We start from the raw sequence: 24,765 nt of genomic DNA, 5'->3' as shown, positions 1-24,765 counted from the left end.
ATCAGACTAGGTTTTCCTCTTTTAATAATAGTTTACATACATGCATAGAGGCATATATGTATTTTATTGCAAATGAGTGGCTCATTTTAATGGATACTAAGCTGGCAGATATGTGTGTATCTATGTATGTAAATATCAGAATGAGCTTCAGTGTATCTTTAAAACATAGTTTGGGGAAAGATTGTTGAGAAAACATTGTAATTTCTAAAACAGCAGAATTTTATTACTGACTTGATTTTTAAAAGGTAGTTAAAAATAGAAGAGGTTTGCTTATCACTGCCTTACATTATTATATAGTTTAAAAAACACAGCTTTCAGACTTACCAACTGCTTTTCCGGTATGAATGTCAAAGGTGAAACCAGGAATATTTCCACATAATGTTTTGAATTCAACTTAAGTAACAAAAAAGGGAAAACCTATATTTATTGCAAGTCTTTTATAATTACTTCATAGTTTTATTTTATAATCCTTGTATTTAATTAATAACTATCAACTGGTATCAAAATTCTCCTGAGCCAACCCTGAGTACATATTCCAGAGACCTGTAGAAACTTATCTCAAATGAAAGCTCATCTTTAATCCTCAAGTTCTTCTCTAGACTGAAATTTTTTTCCTGTTCTTTTCCCTGCTATTGTATGGCTGTTCGACAAATACCATAACTCATGTCTGAGTTATTTGGTATGAGAAGAAACTTAGGTTACTTCCAGAATAATCCAAAGTGAATTAGAGAGAAATCACTCTTATTTTTGAGAATTGTGATGTTCCATATATGAATAAAGCAATAAGGACATAACCCTTCTGACTGTACATGTATACTGTATTTATTAAATTATAAGTATATCTAATTTTTTAAAAATATTTTTGCACAATATATTATCTCATAAAACCACTGCAGAGGATTTCCATATTATTCTTATGGTAAGCCAAATTCACATCTGTATAATATTTTATTCCTTATCTTTATCCAAGCCATTTTAATTCTTTTTTTTTGTTTGTTTATAATAAAAATGCTACAAACACTAACAAAGATAGGACTCCCCAGGTTAACACATTTAATACACTGGAAAAGAACATGCATATTGTAGAAAATAAATAAATTTCACTGCAAGACTTAGACAGATATACCATTATTTTTAAAAGTAGTACAATTATCTTTCAGTAATTATTTAAAAATGTTTTTTTTCCTATCACTAATCTAGTACTGTCCTGCCTTGGATTAGCAAAAGAAACACCAGAATTAGTAGGAAAGTAAATGTAAAAACCAGTAATTCTGAAGAAAATACTGCATTACAAACTGCACTCTTCTGCCTTCCATATAGGAATATTTCCTTCAGCCAAAATAATCCAGTTATTAACTACTGATTAGACACTGCAATATAGGATTGTAGAAAGAGATGGTAATTGTGAATTCCTACCTTTTTTGAATTATTCAGTTTTTCTATCAAAATGCAGCAATGGAGAGGAAAGCATTTATTCTGCCCTCTGGAACATCCTATCCTCCATCCCAGGGTGAGATCTGCCTCTACCCCTCTTATCCTTCCGTAAGAAGATCTGGCTCTGCCAGTTGGCCTGAAAACCCAATGGGACTCTACTACATTGGAGGTAGCTACTAAATTTCCCACCTTCTCCCCTGCATTCCCTGATCCCATCCAGCCATCTTTTAATCTCATATTAGTGTATTTTTTACTGTTTTATTGTTTCTTTCATTTTATGGTTTCATTACTTTGCTACTGTTAGGTTTACACTTCTCTTCACTTCTCTGTTTTTACTGTTGTAAGCCAGAGTAGCTCCCAAGCGAGATAAGCAAATAATTAAATAAATAACTGAAGGACAGCCTTCTTTCACTACTATCTACGAATTAGAACTTCTATTTTTAACAAGTTTAATTGCACATAGAGCGAAACACAATATTGGAGAGAGAGAAAGGTTTTAAAATTTACTTTCTTCCTTGCTGTGAAACTGAAAGTGAGGCTAACATGCTAAAGCTACCATGATACCAAACTGAGATTCAAATATATCATTTAAATATAAATTGCTCAAGAAAATGTAAACAAATGGTTACCTGTCCCTGGAGCTGGGCATGGTTCACACTGCTTGTTCCAGGCTTTCCCAACATTGTAAGTGCAGCAACACATTCTCTTGGTAATATTAAAGGGCAGTTCATTATCACAAGATGTTCCATTATAGCTTCTATAACAAAAGCTCTTTCTCATATCTAAACATATAAAAATCACATGGTTTTAAAAATATCCTGCAGAGTACAATAAAGAAGAGCAACAAAGATGATCAGGGGACTGGAGGCTAAAACATATAAGGAACGGTTGCTGGAATTGAGTATGTCTAGTTTAATGAAGAGAAGGACGAGGAATGACATGATAGCAGTGTTCCAATATCTCAGGGGCTGCCACAAAGAAGAGGGAGTCAAGCTATTCTCCAAAGCAACAAGAAGCAATGGATGGAAACTAACCAAAGAGAGAAGCAACCCAGAACTAAGGAGAAATTTCCTGACATTTAATCAGTGGAACAACCTGCCTCCAGAAGCTGTGAATGTTCCAACACTGGAGGTTTTTAAGAAGAAACTGGACAGCCATTTGTCTGAAATGGTATAGGGTTTCCTGCCTGAGCAGGGGCTTGGACTAGATGACCTCCAATGTACCTTCCAACTTTTATTATTATTATTATTATTATTATTATTATTATTATTATTATTATTATTATTATTATTATTATTATATGTTTGGTTCTGAACTTATTATGCTACGGGATTTTGATCTAACAAAGCTCAATTTTATTTGAAACAGAGCAGAATATATGCCAGCCATATTTATATCCCATGGTTTATTAAAGCAGATGAGGAAAAGAACTGGGTAGGAAACTTAGCCATGATAGAGGTACTGGTTAATTTTTAAGTGTTCGGAAATTTCCAGAAGAAAAACAAGATGAAGGAAGCTAAGATTCATGTAACTTTTCTTTTTATATTGGATCAATCTGACTACTTATAGCTCCAAAATTTGGCATAATTAAAAAAACAAAGAAAGTAGGAATAAAGAATTACAAATGCACCATTAATATTGAAGGGCAGTTTACATTATAGACCCTACTTTAAATGTGTTTCTTCCAATACTCATTGTTTCGAAAGTAATTTGGACAGAAGGAAGTATGGAATGTTTTAGTTTAGGTATAATTTATAGGTAGGATATCTAAAGCAGATATGTAGTTTGGGGGATACCTGTATATGTGCATGTACGTTTGTGCACTAATTAATAATAAATATGAATAACACTATAGTATATATAAACCTTTTATATACATACAAACACATACGTACATACCCTTACTACACAAGGAGACCATGGTTCTAATCTTGCCTGTGACCTTGGGCTAGCTAGCTCTCTCAGCCTGAAGAAACAGGCAATAGCAAAACATTTCTGAAATCTTCATGGATTTGTCCAGACAGTCCCCAGGAGTCCATGCCAATTCAAAGGCACAAAATAATAGTTTATCTGACCTTAAATAAGTTTTTCTACATGATGCTTCTATAAAAATGTTGCTTTGATGCAAACCTTGCTCATAGTCTCTGCACGTACAACATATGCCTTGAGTTGTTTTAAGAGTTTAAGAAAGTAAATATAGCACGTAAATGTGAAAACATACCCATACAGTTATGTCCTCCATTCACCTGCATATATTCTGAGGGGCAAATACAAGTATAGTTTCCTAAGGTGTTATAGCATGTCCCAGGACCACATACACCAGGATGTGCAACACACTCATCAATATCTGGGGGGGAAATCAACATCAAAATTAATTTCAAGAAGTAAAAATGTTGAATAACAACAGATCAGCAAAACATAAAGATAGAATAGATTGAAGAAATGAAAACTTCAACACTCTATTACAAATAATTGATCTCTTAATCCTCTGTTTGAGATTTTACTCATCTTTTAAAAGTCAACATTAACTAAATAATCCACAAACTGCACCAATAGTGAAATGTTTTTCCTATGCTACATTCTCACTGAAAATCACTGTGTGAACCTGACAAATATGTGGTTATAAGAACATTGACTCAGGATACGACAGCTATCCTTTCCCTCTGTTACGGGCCCTATACAGGCAGTCCTCAACGTGCGACCATAATTGAGCCTGGAATTATGGTTGTTAAGTCGTGCTAATCTTTAAGCAGGTCACCATATCACTGAACATATTCAGTGAATGCCACAATCATTAAGTGACTCTATTGTCTGCAATGGCATCTTTTGCTGAAAACCAGCTAACCAATAAACACCAGTTTCCAACAACAATTTTATAAATCATGGTCACGTGTCCATAGGACACTGCAAATGGCTGTAAATGAGACTAATTGCTGAGTGCCTTAAATGCAATCATGTAACCATTGGGGGGGGGCAACTATTGAAACTGTGAATCTAGATCATAAGTAACTCTGGGGAGGTCTGTTGTAAGTTTGTATGAGTGCTAAGTGATCGATCATAAGTCAGGGCTAGCTATATAGATCAAGTTTCCATTATTTCAAAACAGAAAAAAAGAAACCAACATGTTGAATTTGAACCAAATAAAACTAATTTAGAGTTTGTATATTCATAGCTTAAACTTGTATATCAATTGTGCTTTACAGTGAATTATACCGCAATTACTATAAATTAAGAATTTTAAGTCCTTTGAACCTTTTAAAATTATTTAAAATCTCTTTCTTTGTGTAAGACAGGGACATAAATACATTTTTGAACTTATTGCTTGAATCTATTTTTGAAGAAATGTTGTGGGAAAGGACAGAATTTGCATCCTATTGGGTTATTTGGGTTAATATCAGAATACAAAAAACCCAGGATTCAATTTCTATTATTTATGAGAAATTCAGTAATGGGATCTGCAGAACAGCTAGAACCCACAAGGTTTAATTTATAACTCCACATTAAATACATATACAATATTCTCAAGAGGAAAATGGTTGTGGGACAAAATATTGGTTAAGAATATTGTTTTTTCCATTCCTGCTATAAGGAAAAATAAGAATTTTCACCTTCACAGATACGTGTTTCTTCACTGAGATAGTACCCATGGGGACATTCACATTGGAAGCTGCCAAAAGTATTGATGCAGTTTCCACCTTGGCATAGACCAGGCAATTCTTGGCATTCATCAATGTCTGCAAAGAAAAAGAAGACCACTTTTTTGGCTGATAAAAATTACGTGAAAGACTACTTTTAAATCATTAACTTATGCTTTTAGTTTTGATTATAACTTTGTTTACTTTATTACAGAGATCTAGGAGGAAAGTTGCAATTAAATTATTATCTATGAAAAATTAAGAGAATATTTAACTCTTATAATTTTGGATGGAAAAATATTAAGTACAGTATTAAAATACTGAACACATATGATTCCCCTACTGAAATATTACAATTAAATCATACTTACTATTAATTTCTAGCTTTATTAATTTGATTTAACCAAACATAATAATTTCTACAGTATATTTTAATATATATTCAGTAACTTTTCCTTCTCAGCCTTTTTCTGTCTTCCAGCAGGAATTAATAATCAAGTACAAAGTTGCCAACTCACATTTCTAATTATTCTTTTTCTGAAGTGATGATGGAAATTCCTTAGAGATACCAAAAGTAATAAAATTTGGCAACTAATGTTACTGTCCTTGTTTCCTTTTAACAGTAAGACCTGCCAAATCCAACAAGAAATTCTGAGAACCTCAGCATTCCAAATGGAAATTGTGAATTGGTAGAAAAACTATATAAATGGAGAAGGTTGAATTATCACCAAGAACTAATTTTTATCAATTTTCCCATCTATATTTAAAATGTTTATTGTAGTTTATTCCACATTCTTTCAATAGGCATGGGTTCATTTGTATCCTCATTCTAAATTTGAAAGTACTTTTTCCTCTAACCTCAATTTACAAATCTTCCCTTTATAGATAATTTATTAAATCTGAGTACTATCAGCAAAACCTATGGTGGTTATACTGAAAGAAATAAAAATACCTTCTAAGATAATTGTTATGGGGTTTGGTCTGAAGCCTTCGCCTCCTGGACACAAGGTATTATATTCACCTAGGGGTTAAATAAAACAACCAAGAATAAAACAAAGTCCTGAGGATTAGTTTGACATGTGATAGAAGTATAGCAAAGAACTTTGACAAGTTGATGTATCACCTCTGAGAAATCTTTATTTCCTCATAAGCACTGGTTTATAGAAAAACTTATGGCTTATGTATATGGCCACATTATCTGTTATATTAGTTATTTGATCTCCCATCTAACAGAGTCATTTCCTTACTGCTATTTACAGGTGGGCATGTCTCACAGGGATTCCCCCAGGCTTTTCCCAAAGAACAGCAACAAGAAGAACGACTGACTCCAACACCAATTTCAGTACTGCAGGACAGACTCCCATCACCCCTTGGTCCATATTTCAAGAAACAGTTGCCAACTCTGTTATCTGGATAGAACAAAAGAAAAAAAGGACCGTTGATCAGTGTGTCATTTAAAATGACAGTATACAGAGCAGTGAACAAATTTAAACAAACAAACAAACAAAATATGACTCTGGTAGCCAGTTCTAATTTCACCCTCATTATTACACTTAGGAAATCATTTCAGTTAAAATTCAATTAAGTTAAATTAAAACTTCTTAATAAGGCTGCTAATGGATGGATGGATGGATGGATGGATGGATGGATGGATGGATGGACAGACGAATGAATTCACATTTATTATATACTGTAGATACTGGCTATTTTCACGATGTGATATTGACAATGATAACGATATATTTTACTCCTACACTCCCTAGTATGCTCCATTCATATTAAGATGCAATAAATTCCTTTCGTTATTTCCATAAGCTTGTGAAACAAAAGTTTAGGTTTCATAAATTAGCCTATGTTTATCAGCAAATTGTTGGAAAATGACTAGGGGAAATTCCTAGTTTGATTTGCACCCAACACATTCCCAATAAATCCCTAAATCAAAATAATGGCCTACAATTTCAGTATTCATGTATTTATCAAAAGGAACTTCCCATAGCCGTTGGAAGTAATACTGTTAGTAATTAGCTCAACGAAAGCAACTTTTGGTTTTTCTAGTTTTAGTCCTAACAACACCAGAAGAGAGATGGAAAGTAGAACACTAGTTATGTCTCCTGTGTTCTGCAACATGAAAGAAACAACTTGGTGGTAGGGAGAGGTATTCAATATAGAAAGGTACTCCACAAATGTTTTTAGAGAACAATCAAAGAAGACTTACATAAACAAGCTAAAGTACAGGTTGTTTATTGTAATGGCTATGAAGCACTGACTATGACTATCAAGCTGTTTTTTCACCTAACCTAGCTACTAAACCTAAAAATATATTCTCTTTCAAGTAAAGTTACCAGGCATATCACAAAATACACCATGTACTAAAGCTGTGTTTATAACACAAACATACATAACATACCCCAATGCTTGTCTCCTACAACAGACATCCATATGGTAGTCTTCCCTTTCCATTTATATAAAATAATTATATGTATAATTCTACATACCAACACAGCCAACTCCTGTTGGGTTCAGCTGGAAATCTGGAGGACAGTTACATTCATATCTTCCAGGAGTATTTACACAAAAGCCATTGACACAATTTATAGGATCAGCACACTCATCAATATCTAAAGTAAGAAACATGCATCTGAAATTAAACTTAAGCCTTTATATTCATTTCATTAGTTCTTTCATAATAAAAAAAATAAACATACTTCCTTCTTATCTGTTTACTTAACACAATCTATTAATTTCAGCCAGTTTCTGAAATACTGAATCAATCAACACTTCACTGTATTTTGATTTAATGGCTATATTCTAGCAACGATTTTTTTTAAAAAAAATTACAACCCTATAATCCCTTTTTTCGTGGTGGACTCAGAATGACTGAATGGAGCTGAGTTTTTACTGGCTGGATGCCCTTCCTGACACGTGTGCGGAGTTTGCAGCAGGTATTTTCTCTTTGTGTCCTGATAGAGAAACATCTGTCGCTGCCTAGGATTGAATTCTCAACATTCTGAGTGAGAAATGAGTTTCTTCACCTCTAGGCCACTGCGCCACTCATATTCTAGCAATGATCAGTTTAATGAAAAAAGAAGTCAGAATTGTTTCTTTTAACCAAAATCTAATATAAAATATAATTGAATTTCATAGCTATTATAGTATTCTTTTAGCTTAAATATAATTATGCTTTAGTGTATATATCTTTTTATCCTGTTATTTTTCTTTTGAAGATTATTTATAATTGTGCCTTTTACCTAATCTGTTCATAGGAAGAATATTTTTGGAAATATTTGCTGACAGTCCATATGAAAAAAAATATTATCAGTGAACAATAGTGGAGGTAATAACTTTCTGTTTGTGGCAGTAATGTTTCTGTTTTGACCTCTTTAAACAGAGGATTGGTTATACACATACTTCTACATACACACCTACCCACCCAAAGACATATTCTTTTACCTGTACAATTTCCTCCAGTTCTGTCCAGTTCATAGCCATCATCACAAATGCAGTGAAACATGCCAGGTAAGTTATTGCAAGTACCAAACACACATATATTCTGGAAGGCACATTCATCAATATCTGAAACAAAGGATAATATCGGAAATGATTAGTTACTATGTCTGAATAAAATACACACACCAAATCACTCATTTCCTAATAATTCATCAAATGCATATCTATATTTGAAAGTTCTAAACCTTATATGTATACAGTATGTTCCCCGTGGTTTACTGAGAGGGAGTTGGATACATTAATTTTGTTATACAAAATTAAGAAGAGAATGTCATGAATGAATGCAAATATATGTGCCCCAGAATAATGTTGCAGGATCCAATCTGGGTTTGTTACCGGGACCGGAGATTTTGTCTTCCAAACTTTTGGACTCATGCTGGAGCCTATCCTTAGGGAACCTCACACTCTGCCAGAGAGATGTTCCCTGAGGATGGGCTCCACCCCTAGTCTGAAAGCTCAGAAGGCAAAACTTTTGCTCCCAGTGACTGACTCAGATTGGATCCTGCAGAAGAAATTGTATTTACATGTGATAACATTTAAAGGAGATTATTTGAAAATATTTGCATATCACATTGTATTCATATTGCATATTGTTTTCCATTCAAAACATCTAAAACAAAAAAATGAAATAATTTAAATAATTATTTATAATAATTTGCACCAAAACAACCGATAAAATCTTAAGAACTGCTAAAATAAAACCTACAATAAAAACAATAAACCTGGAGCTGCAATAGTAAGTTTGAAATATCACAGCATGATGGATATGATGCATCTGCACCAAGAGAGATCACAGCCATGTCACTAAATTAAATCATATTATTTTGAAATATACTGAAAAATATATTACCACAAATACAAAATTCTTATGCTTACTTCTCTAAGATCCCTTATTAATGTAATATATTTCCACATACATATAATGTTGTAACCAGAACATTTTTTTCTACATGCTATTTGTTAATTGACAAAAATGGTCAATCCACTGTTTGATGCAACATTTTACGTGCAAAGCCATGAAAACTTCTAGTGCAAACTTCCATTGCAAACCTTCACTAGAATGTCTAAAGCAAAGTCATTTTGCTTGAGAAAAATAGCTACCTTTATATATAAATCCGGTATATATTCTGCATCACACAAAAATTCTGCTACTACTTAGAATTTACCTCCTCATATCCTATCCAAATTCTCAAAAAAAAAAAAAGGGTGGTGGAGGGAAAGAATCCCTGTGGATTTTACGCCACTAATTGTTGCCATTGAGCCACTGCTGTCTGAAGATCTTTCTGTGGTCATGCGGCCAACATGATGTCATGGAATGTCCTTACTTATTTATCTACTTGTATTTGCATGCTTTCAAATTGCTAGGTTGGCAGGAGCTAGGGCGAGGGTTAGAGCTCATCCCAATCGCATGACGCTCAGGTCTCAAATCTGGGCTGACGGTTTTCCAAGCCACAAGTCCAGGGTCTTAACTACTGAGCCATCGCTCGGTTGCATTTCAGATACTCAAAATGAAGTTAGGATTACCTTGGCAAGTTCGGCTATTGGAAGTTGAAGTGAAGCCCATCTCACACTCACAACGGTATCCACCAGGAATATTAAGGCATTGTCCATTGTCACACAAATTAGTATTTTCTGCACATTCATCAATATCTATTGAATTGAAAATGTTACAGCATTAAGCTTTTATAGATTAGAAATTCATTTTATTCACTTTTTCTTAAATTTATTAGGAGAAAAAAATCAATTTTATTCTTCAGGGAATATATACACCATTTTCAAAATAACGTGTATTTAGAAATAATAGGGCTTTGATGAAACTCCATATTCTGTTTCACATAAAAGTAAGTGCTGAATCAATCCACTGTCATATGAAGTACTGAATTCCACTTCTAAATTACATATAATTCTTTCATAAAATATGTTTCGACTTTCTCTCACCTGAACAAATAAATCCATCTCCAGTAAATCCTTCTGCACAGGTGCAATGATATGATCCAGGAGAATTCACACACTGAGCATTTATGCTACATTGGTGTGTTCCATTAGAACACTCATCAAGATCTATTAAAGCAATCAGTAAGAAAGAGAAAAATCGTAAACATGTTAATAGTAACCATTGTTTGGTTTTACAGAATTCACAAAAGCAGACTGCTAGCAGAAGTTGGCTCAAAGGCTATTAGTATTGGTTTCAATCATTATGATATAATTCCTGTGAAAAAGTAAAAAGTTTAGCTTGACATTATTTTTATAAAGATTTTTATTCACTTATAAAACATGAAAATACAAAAGCAAATAGTAAGGAATACTAATAGGGAAAGGGGAAAAAGAGAAGTATGGAAAAGGGGGGGAGAAAAGAAAAAGTGTTGACTCGCTTTGTTATATCAGAATAAGGCATTAACATCGAATCTCAACTTTTTACATTTCTATAGTGGTATGCACTATCCATTTCTACATCAACAAATCAATCTAATCAGTAAAGCCCCAAATCATAGTATCATGATTGATATTTTTATTGAAACATCAGAAAATTGATGAATTGGTTAAATGCTATATCAGGTCTTCTAAAAAGGCCATAATTTTTTTTCGTAAAATATGGGAATAGTTATGATCCCACAAGATGGTACCCTCTCAGGAAACACTAGAGATCATGCAAATTTCACTGACTACCTTGTGGATAATGGTTATGTCTGAATAGGTAAATACAGTGAAATGTACAGATGTACTTTAAAATATTGGTGAGGACATGAAAATTTGGAACCAAAAGAGCTTCTGAAATTGGAAAGAAGATTTTGTGAAAAGTGATGGATGTAACTGATTCCTAACTTGGGAGTGGGGAGATAATGTTTACTGAAATTCTCAGAGCTACAATTTAATTTTTGTATAAAATACACAGCCTAACATATATTCGGAATTGGGAATGAATTTACAGCTGACAGTGAAGATCATTCTTTTTGCAGCAGTTGTCTGAAATTATCTTTTGGAATAGGAAATCCTGATAAATTTAAAGTTCTAAATGATAGTTTATAAAGTTTGCTCTGACAATAATCAATATGTAAAATGGAAGCATTTGATTTAGCCTATATGGAGAAGAGAGATTCTATCTGAAATTTGTTGAAATTATTTTAGATCCATTTCCCAATAGTATATATACAACTGATTCTGTTACTGTGGTGTCAGTTAGCTAGTTATCTTATTCATCAACCTATAGAATCAATTTTAAAAATGTACACATAACTTACATTTCCCTTTTTATGAGGCAAACAACCATATCAATTTATCTTTACTTACCTATACACTTAATTCCATTTCCAATCCATCCTTCCTTACAGCTACATCTGAAGCTTCCCGGAACATTGAGACACAGACCATGCATGTCACAGTTGTGGGCACCAATTTCACATTCATCCACATCTAAACAACACAAATATTGAAACTTTTAACTAACTTGTTAAATGTTAGCTAGGTTGGTAATAATTATAATGCCTTTAATGTAACACATACTATAAGTACCATGATTATTTCTTTTTTTAAATAATGCCTGCAACTGATAAAATAACTGTAAACAATTCCTCTAAATCATAACATATGGATTTAATATAGCTTTAAATATAATGGATATTAGCTTTATAAACCTAAGAAAAAAAATACAGTGACATAGGCAATTATAAGCAATTCATCATAGAAAAGTAGCAAAATATATAAGGGAACCAATATAATAATGAAAAGAAAACCTGCCACATCTCTCAGTGTTACATTTTCTTCAACAGAAGAAGTATAATTTAATTCCAATAAAAATATCAATACATTAAATACAAAAAACTCCAAAATAAACTAACTAAAAATCATGTGTCTTGAATTACATACAAGAAAGGATTAATTAAAGGTATAGAAAGAAACCAATGTGCAAATTTCATAGAATGCATATTACATTCATCTGACTTCTACTGCTGTCATCATAACTATGAAAATTACAGCAAGAATAGGTGATAAACAACCGTGTGAAAATCATAAATTCTTTACAAGAGTTTTCTGATGAGCACACATTTGCTTTTAAAGAAAACAAAGTGCAGAAATTTCAATTGCTGGGATTTCAAATTCAGCTACATAAGTCATCAGTTAATGACCAGTCATTAGTGACTCTTCAAAGATACAGTTTGGATGCTTGGCAGTTGGCTCACACTTATAAAAGTTGCATCACTCACAGTGATGTGACTGAATTTGTGATTTTCCCTGCTAGCTCCCTACAAGAAAAGTGAATGCGGAAGCTGACAGGGAAGGACATAAGTTGCTCCAGCAAGTCGCTTGCATCCCCCCCAGCATTACTCACTACCCCAGCCCAGTCACATGGCACTGCACAAGCCACTTGTGTACCCTCCCCATTCTGGCATCAGTTATGTTCACATTATGCCTCATCAGCATATCCTCTTCCACCTGCCAGCTACCACTTATCTGCTGAATCACCCTTTTTTAGTAGCACGAGAAGTATTTTATTTTTATTTTTTATTTTAATCCCATTTATATCCCGCCCTTCTCCGAAGACTCAGGGCGGCTTACAATTTAAGCACAAACCAATGTGCTTAGCAAGCCCAAATCAGTAACAATGAAAAATGTTCAGAACCTCTCTACAGAGGCAAATCTAAGTTTGTTTGTTTTTTAAAAAATAGTATTGTAGTATCATACCTGTGCATCCTGTGGTTCCCTTCTTGACAGAATAACCCAGCTGGCAATGGCAAATGAAGGATCCTTTGGTGTTCTCACATTCTCCAAACATGCAAATGTTCGAATTTAGATCACATTCATTCACATCTGTATAAAACAGTAAAATGTTTTCTATATTTTGACTAACGTCTAATAGAGCTTGATTAGCAAAGGCATTTAATAAATAATTGTTATATATTAATAAATTACAAGCATACAATCTCATGCAGAATTATAAAATTGGAAGAAGACATTTAAACCAATGAGTCCATTTTCCTACTTACTACAGGGATTCAAATTAAAGTATCCCCAACAGATGACTGTCCAGTCTCTGCCTGAATACACCTGAAGAAAGGAACCTGATCAACTTCCATTCTTATTGGCCACTGACCTTATTGTTTAGATGATTTTCTAAATATGTATCCACAAACTGCCTTAAGACCTTTATTCTGTGTTTTCCTCTCTGGAATGATGATTGAGACAAGCTTTTCTATTGACAACCCTTTAGCTACCTTAAAAGTACTATCATACATCAAGGCTAAATATAGCCAGGTACATGATTACCAAAATTCTACTGCTCTAAACTTATTGCTAGCTTCTTTGAATCTTTTTTAAATTTGGCATCTGAAAGCACTCTGTCAAATGGAGTATAAGCAGTACAGCATTGTAACTATTCCTTCATGATAACTGGAAGCTTTATTTGTACTGTTGCAATCTAAGATTGCATTTCTCTTTTACACCACAATTTACAATAGACCCAAATTCAGTTTCAACTCCCAAATACTTTTCAATAATATTATTATCATGTCTGATATGGAATAAAATGGGAGCTTTTATTTCATGATTAGAGCAAAGCACCCCTTGAAGCATCTTTTCAGCATATATATGTCTCTTAAGTATTAGCCATTTCACTAAGAGTTGTGTGAACTTCAAATCTGATGAATATTCCCTCTAGGTTAAATATACTAGGCTGAGCACTAGCTTCTATGCTATTCCACTTGATATCTTTATTCAATTTGATGAGGAAACTCAGACCAGCAATGAATCAACTTAACATATATGCCATCTTTCCATCCATAATTAGTTTATCATAGGTACAAAGTTGATATATTATATTCCCAGCATTTTGACTAACTGAAAGCAAATCTCTATCTTAACTAAAACTACATTTAAGTACAGAAAAATATCTAATTCATTTCCCCTATTTGAAAGTTACTATTTTATAACATTAACTTATAAAAGGGAACCTCTGAAATCTGTAACTATTTTACATACCAATGCATATTTTCATGTCAACAGAAGCCATGAATCCATCATAACAAAGACAACGATATTCTCCTGGAATGTTAATGCACTGTCCACCATCACAGATATCTGGGTTACTGTCACATTCATCAATATCTAAAAAAAACCTCAGAATCATTACATTTGATCTTTCATTTGCCTAATAAATTTGATGGTCTTTTACACAGTAATAAAATTGAAAAAATTGTCCAGATGCATCATTGTATCTACTATGAAATACTCATCAGGGCACACATTTTTTTCAGCAAAATGGTAGAATATCAACATTTTGTAGTCTTTACCTATATTAAAGTGCCCAAAATTCCCTTGTTTCCAGGCATATTTTATTTTCTCAACTTGCTGCCTGGCCTATATTTCTGCATAGTGACTTTGCCATAGGATTTACTTATTCCCTTGGACTACTGTAAAACTCTTACTTGCCATCATCTCTATTTTATTCTAATATCTAGGGATCTGATATCCTTTGCCCAGATCTAGCTATGCTAACCTGGAGTGATTAGAAGCATGTGGTAGTTGCTGTTTGTTCCTCTTTTTTTAAACTGCCAGAGGGGGTGTGTTCTGTGGGTGGAGGTGTGCTCTGATTGGGTGGGGGATTAGGTGTGTTCTGATTGGGTGGGAGTGTGTTTTGAGTGGATGGGCTGGTCTCAGCTGCCAGCCTTAGACCTGAGCTGGTGAGTTGTGCTGCTTTTGTTCGGCTTCGTGTTTGTGGTGGTGCCATGTTTTTATAGTGGGTGTCAGTTTGCTTATTGTGTGGTTTGGAGGGGTTTAAAGTGGCTGAAGTTGCATCTGTAGTTAGGTTTCTGTTTTGTGGTTGTGCGTCATTATCATTGTGGGTTCGGATTTGCTTTTTGAATGGTTGTGTGGTGGTGATGTCATGTGATGTTATTTGCATGTCCAAAGGGACAGAACTTGCAGGTTGACTGTGTGACATTGTTTTTGTCATTTTGATAAAAGCAGCTGAAGCCATGGCTGTGTATGCACTTAACCCATGGCCTAGTTTCATTCCTGACTTGACTTTCCCTGATATTTCAGTATATTTTTCTGATTCCCTTATGAATAGTTCTATTGCTCAGACTGGAATGTGTGAGGAAACTATTACCTTAGATATTAAGCAAAACTTTCCTTTTCAAAAGTTTAAAATCTTTCCTAATGTACAGGTTTTAAGAGAAAGAAACATATGTATACATATGAGTCTTGGACTTGCAAAGATTGTCTTTCCTTTCTGTATTTTTATTTTTTTAACCTGATATTTGCTGTATATAGACTTATACTGCTTATTTGTTGTATTTTACTGGAACCAGGTAGTTGTTATAATCATAATTCATACTAATTTTACTGTCGAAGCTAAAATCCTAGTATACCAGCTTAAAGGCAAATAAGTAATTTACTGAAAGAATTGGGCTGCACATCAAGGTTATACGTGATAAAAGAATATATAAGCATAATATTAATCTAATAAATGACCATTATTTATTTGATTTATACTTCCATTTTTCAATTAAAAGAAGACCCACCTGTTTGAAATAGCTGGTCTGGCCTGATGGGGGATTATGGGTTTTTAATTGTTTTTTAAATTTGTATTACTGTTTTAATTGGGCATGGGTTTAATCTTTTTTTAATTTTTGCATTGTCTTTTTTATATATGCCCTGTGAACCGCCCTGAGTCCCTACCAAGGAGAAGGGCGGTATATAAATCAAATAAACTATAAACTAACTAACTATAATTAGGAGATCAAGCTAATGTACATAGCATGCCCTCCTCCAGTTTTCCTCCAGAACAACTGCTCTGTGAGGTAGTTGGGCTGTGAAAGAGTGATTCACTGAGGTTCTATAATTTAGGGTGGGTTAGACCCTGTGTTCTGTACCAGCCTGCTACCGGCCCTGCAGAAAAGGCAACCCCTTTATAAACGGCAAGAGGCTGGAATGACGTCTGCCAAATTTATTACTACAAAAAACAAACAAGACATGAACCAAGATACAGGAGCTTTGAAACACTATCTGAGCGGTTGCTTTCAGCAAACCAGCCCTCCCCAAACATTCCCTTTATAAAGAGTTCAGGGCGTGGCCTCTCTCTGCCTCCTTCTGAGAAGCCCCACAGCCTTCCTCTGTTTACTCCTACTTGACTGCCTCCTGCGTTGGGCGTCCTTGAACAGGGCCAGCTGTGGGTCATCTTCATCCACACTGTCAGGCTCACACAGCTGGGTCTCCATGGTGAGCAAGTGGGAGGGGCCTGCCTGAGGGCTATCATCAGCAAGATCTTCAACCCCCTCAGCAAGGTCTTCAACACCCTCCTCCTCTGATTCGTCCGACCCAACTGCCGAACCCACAGGCTGACCCTGAATCACAACACCCTGCATCTACCCATTCCTAGTCCAGTATCTTTACCACTGCATCACTCTGGCTCTAATTTTGATGGTTCATGATTTGTTCTCTTTACTATAGAACTGTATTGACATTTTCTCATTGTTTGGTGGATGCAGCATAAGAAATAAAGTTAAACTTCATTATCTTACCTGCGCAGCTCCTCATATCTGGCATCAGAGCATATCCATCTCTGCAACTACATTCATAGCTGCCTTCTGAATTACTGCAGTGAGTGTCACAGCCTCCATTCATAATCATGCACTCATCAATATCTAAGAGAGTATATTTGGGACAGATGAGATAGGTATCTTATAAAGCATCACTTTTTTGTTTCTAATAGCTGCATTTTTATTCCCCAATTTTCACATTTCTTCCCTATCTCTATCAACAGAAGAAAGTAAGCACTTTTAGGAGTCAATTATGTCAACATTTTGTGATATAACTTATCAAACAAAACTAAAATTAGAATGTAAAATATAGCTAAATTAACAAAAGTAACGGTGCAGTTTTTGTACTGAGGTGTACTCAGGGTGGGACACCTTTATAGATCTTGAAGCTACATCTTATTTTTATGAAGTTGAAATTCCGAAAAGAACACATTAAAAAAAGTATTATAAAACTGACAGGTGTCAAAATTTCTAGTACTCACCAATGCAGCCTTGCTTATCTGGAGTTGCCTGGTACCCAGGATTACAGGAACACTGATACATTCCAATCACATTCACACATTTCCCATTTCTACATAAGTTATCACTAAGAGAACATTCATTGATATCTGAAAAAGAAAATTTGCTTGCCTCAGCTCTTGTCTATTTTCAGGTTTTCAATGGGCAACAATCTAGCAATATCATGAAAGGGGATTCTGATATGAAGTTAACCTTAAACTTTTCAACATCTAAGGGCCAATTCTTTTATGCTTTCTTACGAGAATGCTAATATTACAGCCATAGAAAATTAGAAAAAAAATAATGATATAATGCAAATTCCAGTCCCTATAGACATCACACACAGAGAGATACACAGACACTGCATTTTACAACATCCAACCATAGGAAAGCAATTAGTCAGTGGCAGATTCAGACTTGGAGTCTGTTTACTGTCTACTGAAAAAGACAGACATTTTGCATAGCAAAAATTTGCACAATCTATTTAATTGTTTAAATATTTTTATTCCAACTTCTGTAAGAAGTTGGCTAAGAAAATCAGAAAATAATAAACATACAGCACTTCAAGAATATGAACGAAAATAAAAAGCAGCTTAAGCACTCACAAAAAAAACCAGAAGCAACAAGTACCTTTTTTCCAAATTAAAAATGTGTTAAGATAATGAATGAAAAAGAAATCTGTACATTACTGTACCTTACTTCAATGTGAGTTATCTTAAAAAAAGTAAACTAATTATAGTTTTCAAAGTGGAGAAATCAGAACTTTTTTGTTTGCCATCTACAACTTCTTTTTGTACATGGGCAATAGATTTGTTTAATAAATAAATGCCCCTTATTTGCAGTGTTGTCATCTTTAACATCATTTATAGGACCATATACAGTGATATGCAAATTGTCCTTGGCTCCAATTAGAAAATGTTCGCCCATATTGCAAGCTTTTCTAGCAAATATTTAGAAAACAATGTCTGTTTTCCTTTTCCAATTCCCTCCCAATTTGAGTATCTATCACCCTCCTTAATATGTCATCATTTTTAAAAATAAAATTGAGGCTAATCCTTGTATAAATTATCTTTTCAGCCTAGTGATAAGAACGCTACCTCCATGTTCTAATTAGATACACTGTTTGTTAATGTCTGCTCAATAGCAAACAAGCTGACACTAAATTCCTATTTATGTTGGGAAATTTAATGATTTTGGTCAGAGAATTTCAGGGTCTTCTAGTACTAGCTGCAACTATTTCTTAGAAATTTGAAAAATACTTATGCAGATAGGTTTGCACATATCTGACATAATTATTATCCAGCCTTTCCATAGGGAAAAAATGCAAGTGCTCCTTTATTTTTTATTAATTAACAAAGGTAAATGACAATGTTATCAAACATTAACTAAGTATTAATAGCTTAATGTTAACAACATTCACATGTATCTTCATGGCTGATTATTTAGAGTGATCTCTCAGTAAATGTGAAGAATTTCATATATCTAATTCAAAAAGTGAAAGGAAGAGAAAGGGGAAAGCTGTAGCAGATATCAATGAAAGTGGTCTGATCTTGCATACTTAAAGTACTGAATACAGACCTGAGTTTCATTATAATGAAATGGCTAAAACCATGAAAAATATGCTTGCTATCATTTTTGTTTTGGATTAATATAAAAGCAGGAAGTCATACATTTGTGACAGTTGCAAGTAGGAAGGATGAGTTTGGTGAAAAAAGTTGTGCAACATTCTGAATGAATGCAGTTTCAGAGACAAGCTATTATTTTGGGGGCATAAATAGATGGGTAGAAACAAGAGACGAGAGTAGACAAAAGGTGACAAGGCCATACGGTAAAGTAGGAAGAACTGAGAATAGCTGCATATGATTTTTTTCCGGGGGGGGGGGGAATCACAGATCTGGGAGGAAAGGAAGCTAGAATGATTTGGCTTCCCCCCCCCCCAGAATTATATCCCAATCATGACTTTTGTGCATTTTATCTTACTTTTGCTGTTTCTCCCACCACATTAAATTTGTTCGTGTTCTGTTCTATTTTCAGTTATCCCATTGACAAAGAAGTTACAATAGAAAAGAGGTAGACAGAAATCTGATTTCCTTTATGTCTGAGAATAACATGATGGGAACTGATGTAAAAATATTGCAAGTGTAGTTGGCATAACTGCAGAGGTGTTAAAATATGGATGCAGTTTGTTTATGCAATGACTATAACAATTGATTTGATTTTGAGGATGTATCCTGATAGATGATGGAACAAAGATTTAAAAGAATAAATTATGAATAAATGTAAAAACTGTATGTTATATTTCTAATTATAACTGGAAAGAAGTTGGGAGAGAATTGTGATTAAATATACAAGGAATGACCAGACTAAACTTTGGAATTGCAATGAAACACTATACTGGGCAGATGTACTGTATAATTGTACTTTTATGATTGTATGATTGTACTTTTCAGCAGGTCATTGTAAAATGTTTGTATAAATACAATTACACACAACCAATTTAGGAAAATTATCATTAATTATTTAAGAAAAATAATTATATTTTTCTAGATTTAAGATAGGATGAAAAGCCTAAATTATAGAACAATATGGAGCAGAAGGTTGGTTAATGAATGGGGTAAAAGCAGTAAAGAATGAAAGTAAAGAATGTATGAGAGTAAATGGAACGCTTATTTCAAAAGTGCTTTTCAAAAGGCAACTGGGACTGTTTTTTCCTTGAGGAGGAGGAAGAAGACATTTCCCTTCTCATCCAATAAGCTTCATCAGTTGTAACTGGATGGTGGGTTTAACAACTACTGCTGACGTAAATTACACTGAACTATAATCAGAAAACAAATATACAGTATTACAGAAAAGTAAATGAGTTAAGAATTACTAACTCTTAACTCATTCACTTTTCTTTAGTATATTTATTAGCCATGATGGTACAATGGTTAGAATGCAGTATTGCAGGCTAATTCTGTAATACTGTTCGAGTCTCACCAGCTGAATGTTGACTCAGCCTTCCATTCTTCTAAGGTTGGTAAAATGAGGACCCAGATTGTTGGGGACAATATGCTGACTGTGTAAACTGCTTAGAGAGAGCTGTAAAGCACTGTGAAGCAGTATATAAGTCTAAGTGTTTTGGTATTTTATATATAGATTACATACTGCTTCACAGTGTTTTACAGTCCTCTCTCAGTGGAGGATTTGGTGGAAGCAAAGAATGGCATTAAGGGTAGAAAAGTATCGAAACTTATAGTGAATGGTGTTAGTGTAAGTTAGATTTAGTTAGTTTTATTTTCTTTTATATCTTGCTTTTATTTTCTTTTGTTTATTTGTTTCTTCTGTTCTGAAATTTGCATAACACTGCTTTCCCTAAAAGGAAACAATATGATGGGTATATAGGTAATCCAAATGTTCCAGGCAAAACAATTTTTAATGCATTAATGGACAAATTTATATTATGCTATTGCAACATCATAGGTTATTTATTCACAAAATAATTTATTCATAGATGCATGAAACTTACCCACACATTCTTCACGTGATGAAGATAATTCATGCCCAAGAGGACAGTCACACTGAAAGCTTCCTTCAGTATTCAAGCATTTCCCACCTCTACAAAGAAGGGGGTTACGTTCACATTCATCTATGTCTGAAAAGATTTTAAAGGACATGTTAATTGCCAATAAAGGGAAGCAACAAGAAACAATTACATTCTAAGACCCTGTTTATAAAAACAATAACAATGTATCTCATCTACATTTTGTAATAATAATAATAGATACTTTATTTGGCCAAGTGTGATTAAACACACAAAGAATTTGTCTCCAGTGTAGAAGCTCTCAGTGTACATGCAAAGTAAAGAATAATGATATTACACGAATATGGGTAATTTGATGCTTACAAAATCCTATTTAGACTTTTAAAACGCAATGTATTGAGATTTCCTTTACTGCTATTTCTGAGGTTCTTTTATATATTCTAATATATACAAAAGGATCATGTGCCACCTTTTTATAGATTTGTTTTAGACTATAAGCAGCAAAATAGGTGCTAAGACCCACACGCTTTTCACAAGTGGTATCTGAACTTTTGCTATTGCTGAAAAATCTTTTTCTGTAGATAGATCACTATTTAGTTTAATGGATTGCTAGTTGTTCTGAAAGAGAAAGAGTTTTATGTTTAGATTCCGATTCCATTAGTCCCATAACAGCTTACTTTGTACTATTATGGGATACCATTTCTCTGAGTAGTATACCAAATAAAAATACAAAATGAAAATAGAACATATCACTAAAGCAAACTGAAGTAATTAATTGGCAATCAGGTTTCAAATACATGTAAAATCTAACATAGTATATAACATAACATAGTGAGTTCCCCAACCTTTCTGGCTTTGCAGACCAGCGGGGAGAAAGAGGGAATGGATCTGCAGGAGTGGTGGGTACATGTGCACGCAGCTCCATTTGTGTGAGTGGTAGGCATGTGCATCCACCACAAGCACAAATGGAGTGCAAGTGCATGTGCTCGGCCTTTGCTTGGAGAAGTGGGAATGCGGGCACATGTGCACGCCTACCACTTCCATAGCCCAATTCCAAATGGCTGAAGACTTGATAGTGGACCATGGCCACTATCAAATGGGGGACCCATGTTACATAACGTTACATTACGTAATGTAACACAACATAATATATTAAATTGTTCCCCAATTGTAAGAATTCTCAGTCCAACGCATGTGGAGAATTTGAAGCTGGAAAAAACTGCACAAAAACTCCACCACTCACCCATACAATTTTTCATCATCATAAATCCACTTTCATAGCCCTCAAAGCATTCACAGTCAAAGCTTCCTGGAGTGTTGACACAGGTGCCACTTCCACAAAGATCAGGTGAGATACGGCATTCATCAATATCTAGTTACAGAATAAAAAAGGAAACAATATGTTATTGTAACACAAGCATCAAATAAATTAGTTCTCCAAAGAACAGAGACAAGAATACAATTCAAATGCAGAGGCACTAGGAGCCTTACAATTATTGAAACTGATTGGAAGAATGATGACTGAAACAAGAAGGTGATATTTATATAATGAAAGGATGCACTGCTATAACTAGTAATTTCTACAATTATTGACAACCAATCATTCTTTATTCCTTCTCATTCTTCTCAAACTTCTCCATCTTTCTCCTGAAATTATTCATAAGCAAATGACCTATTTTCTTAAGGTGGGTAGCGGTTAACCTTTTTGGGGTCCTAGGATACTGTCTGCACTGTGGAAAATAATACCACAAGTATCCCAAATAGATATATCATGGAGTCTGCAGTAAGGGTGGTCTAGATCTATACTATGCCATCCATCTTTGTAGTGCATTCTTTATAGTACATTCTGAATCTGGAAACAGGTAACGTGAACTAGTGTTCATTCTGGAGGCCCTGTTAATGTTAATTAGCATTTGAATTTACAATAACCAGAACTAGATATATTTTATGTTGATATTCATAAACTTTTTGGTACTATCATATCTGTAATATGCATGTTAATTTTATAAGTTACTCTGTGTGGATGGATGGATGGATGGATGGATGGATGGATGGATGGATAGTGGGTGGGTGGACGGTTAGACAAACAGACAGACAGATACTGCCAGGAGGAAAACCAAAGGCCTTATTGATTGATTGATATTGAAAGGCACCTCTTTCACATTGCTCTGTGATCTCCAGATAGTTGACTGTCAAGTATGGCAACCAATAAGCCTCCTTTTGCTGCATTTTCTTTTCTGCTTCAAACCCTTACTAATGAATGTAGAAGAGGGCAGGCACATAGTTTCTTCTCAAATTGGCCGGACTAGAAAGGAAGTGAGACGAGCCAATCTAAATTCTAAGACTGAAGGAAGGCTTCAAGTATACTCTTCCCAATCTAGCAGGCCGAACAGGAAGAAAAAATAACTAGCAGTCAGGAGGCCTCCCAGGAACAAGGCCTCTTCCTGACTTACTCAGTTGACATTCAAATCCCTCCCTACACATTATGAGAGAAAAGAAAGGAAGGAAAATATGTTGAGTATAATATAATAGCATGAGTATAATGTGGGCTCTATTTTTTTTTTATTATTTAACTGGACTGGGAAACTGGCCTTGCTCCCCTAATGAGAGAATTGACCTTTCTTCTAGTGATGAGGTGACTTTATATCAGAGGAATAGGAACTCCTCCTGATTACGTGATAGGGTGTAAGAATTCAGGGCAACATTTTCTTTCCAAACTTTAAATGAAGGCAGGAACATTTTTATGAATGCAATCTTTATAAAAACAAGGAAAACAATCTTTATAAAAACAAGGAAAACAATCATTATATAAACAAGGAAATAACTGCTACAGCAATATTAATACCAAGAAAACCTTGATTTACATGTCTTGCCACACACATTTTAGATTACTCTGGTGATTTAATTTCCATCGTTCCAGAACAAACTTCTTTTCACTTTAAATGTGCAGCCACCCACAATGCAACCAACTATTCTTCACAGATGTATAAAGCCACTAACTAAATCTCAGATTTTTTTAGATGCTAAGGAATTATTTCTCCTTTCAGAACAATGTTGAACAGTGACTTATTTAGAAAGGTTGAAGCCATATTGAAACAAACTTAGCCAGTTGATGATAATTTAAATAACCTGCCTTTTCTCTTGCCTCTGTGAAAGTTTTCTATATTTTTTTTTACATTAGTACTATTGTTATTTTAAATAGTGGTACAACTATACTTTAAGAAATCTTTCTAAGCATTCTACTGTCAACAAGAGTCTTACCTATGCTTTTCTCCTTATATTAAAAAATATGAGATCTGTATTTTTAAAAAGACACACAGACTATATTAGTGACAGAACGTGGTGATCTAGGAGTACAGTGCAAAATGGGCTTAGCATTTTTAAATGGTGGCATTATGTAATAAAATAAATCGAGTTAAATATCTTCTATAGGCATGCTTCATATTAGTATAATCTATCAAAGACAAAAAAACTGAAGAAAAATTTGTTGCTTTTCCATGTTCTCTCATTAACAGTTCTTGAAAGAGCAAAGAATTAACAACGCCTGCAAAGAGAAGACAGAGCTAGGAAGGCCTCAGGGCTAGGGGCTAGCAACTATTGGAAAGTAAAAAGCTCCTTTACCTCTATTTGGAAG

At 34.2% G+C, this 24,765-nt stretch overlaps 1 protein-coding gene across 1 annotated transcript in view; it reads right to left on the bottom strand.

Moving 5' to 3' along the window:
• Positions 1-24,765, bottom strand: part of FBN2 (fibrillin 2) — a 145,803-nt gene that overhangs the window by 28,970 nt on the left and 92,068 nt on the right. Inside the window, exons 26-42 of the mRNA XM_083352573.1 lie at positions 22,375-22,503; positions 21,117-21,242; positions 17,593-17,718; positions 17,093-17,215; positions 14,550-14,675; positions 13,257-13,382; positions 11,865-11,987; positions 10,515-10,637; positions 10,101-10,226; positions 8,520-8,642; positions 7,565-7,687; positions 6,317-6,478; positions 6,022-6,090; positions 5,043-5,168; positions 3,656-3,781; positions 2,064-2,216; positions 325-393 (exon numbers count right to left, since the gene is read on the bottom strand). Coding sequence (XP_083208699.1) covers positions 325-393; positions 2,064-2,216; positions 3,656-3,781; positions 5,043-5,168; positions 6,022-6,090; positions 6,317-6,478; positions 7,565-7,687; positions 8,520-8,642; positions 10,101-10,226; positions 10,515-10,637; positions 11,865-11,987; positions 13,257-13,382; positions 14,550-14,675; positions 17,093-17,215; positions 17,593-17,718; positions 21,117-21,242; positions 22,375-22,503 — 2,079 coding nt within the window. The remainder of the gene's footprint in view (positions 1-324; positions 394-2,063; positions 2,217-3,655; positions 3,782-5,042; positions 5,169-6,021; positions 6,091-6,316; positions 6,479-7,564; positions 7,688-8,519; positions 8,643-10,100; positions 10,227-10,514; positions 10,638-11,864; positions 11,988-13,256; positions 13,383-14,549; positions 14,676-17,092; positions 17,216-17,592; positions 17,719-21,116; positions 21,243-22,374; positions 22,504-24,765) is intronic.

This window comes from Vipera ursinii (genome assembly GCF_947247035.1).
Source record: "Vipera ursinii genome assembly, chromosome: 2".
Lineage (NCBI taxonomy): Eukaryota > Metazoa > Chordata > Lepidosauria > Squamata > Viperidae > Vipera > Vipera ursinii.
Note: the sequence above shows the minus strand (reverse complement) of the source record. Positions and strands in the feature narration are given on the sequence as shown.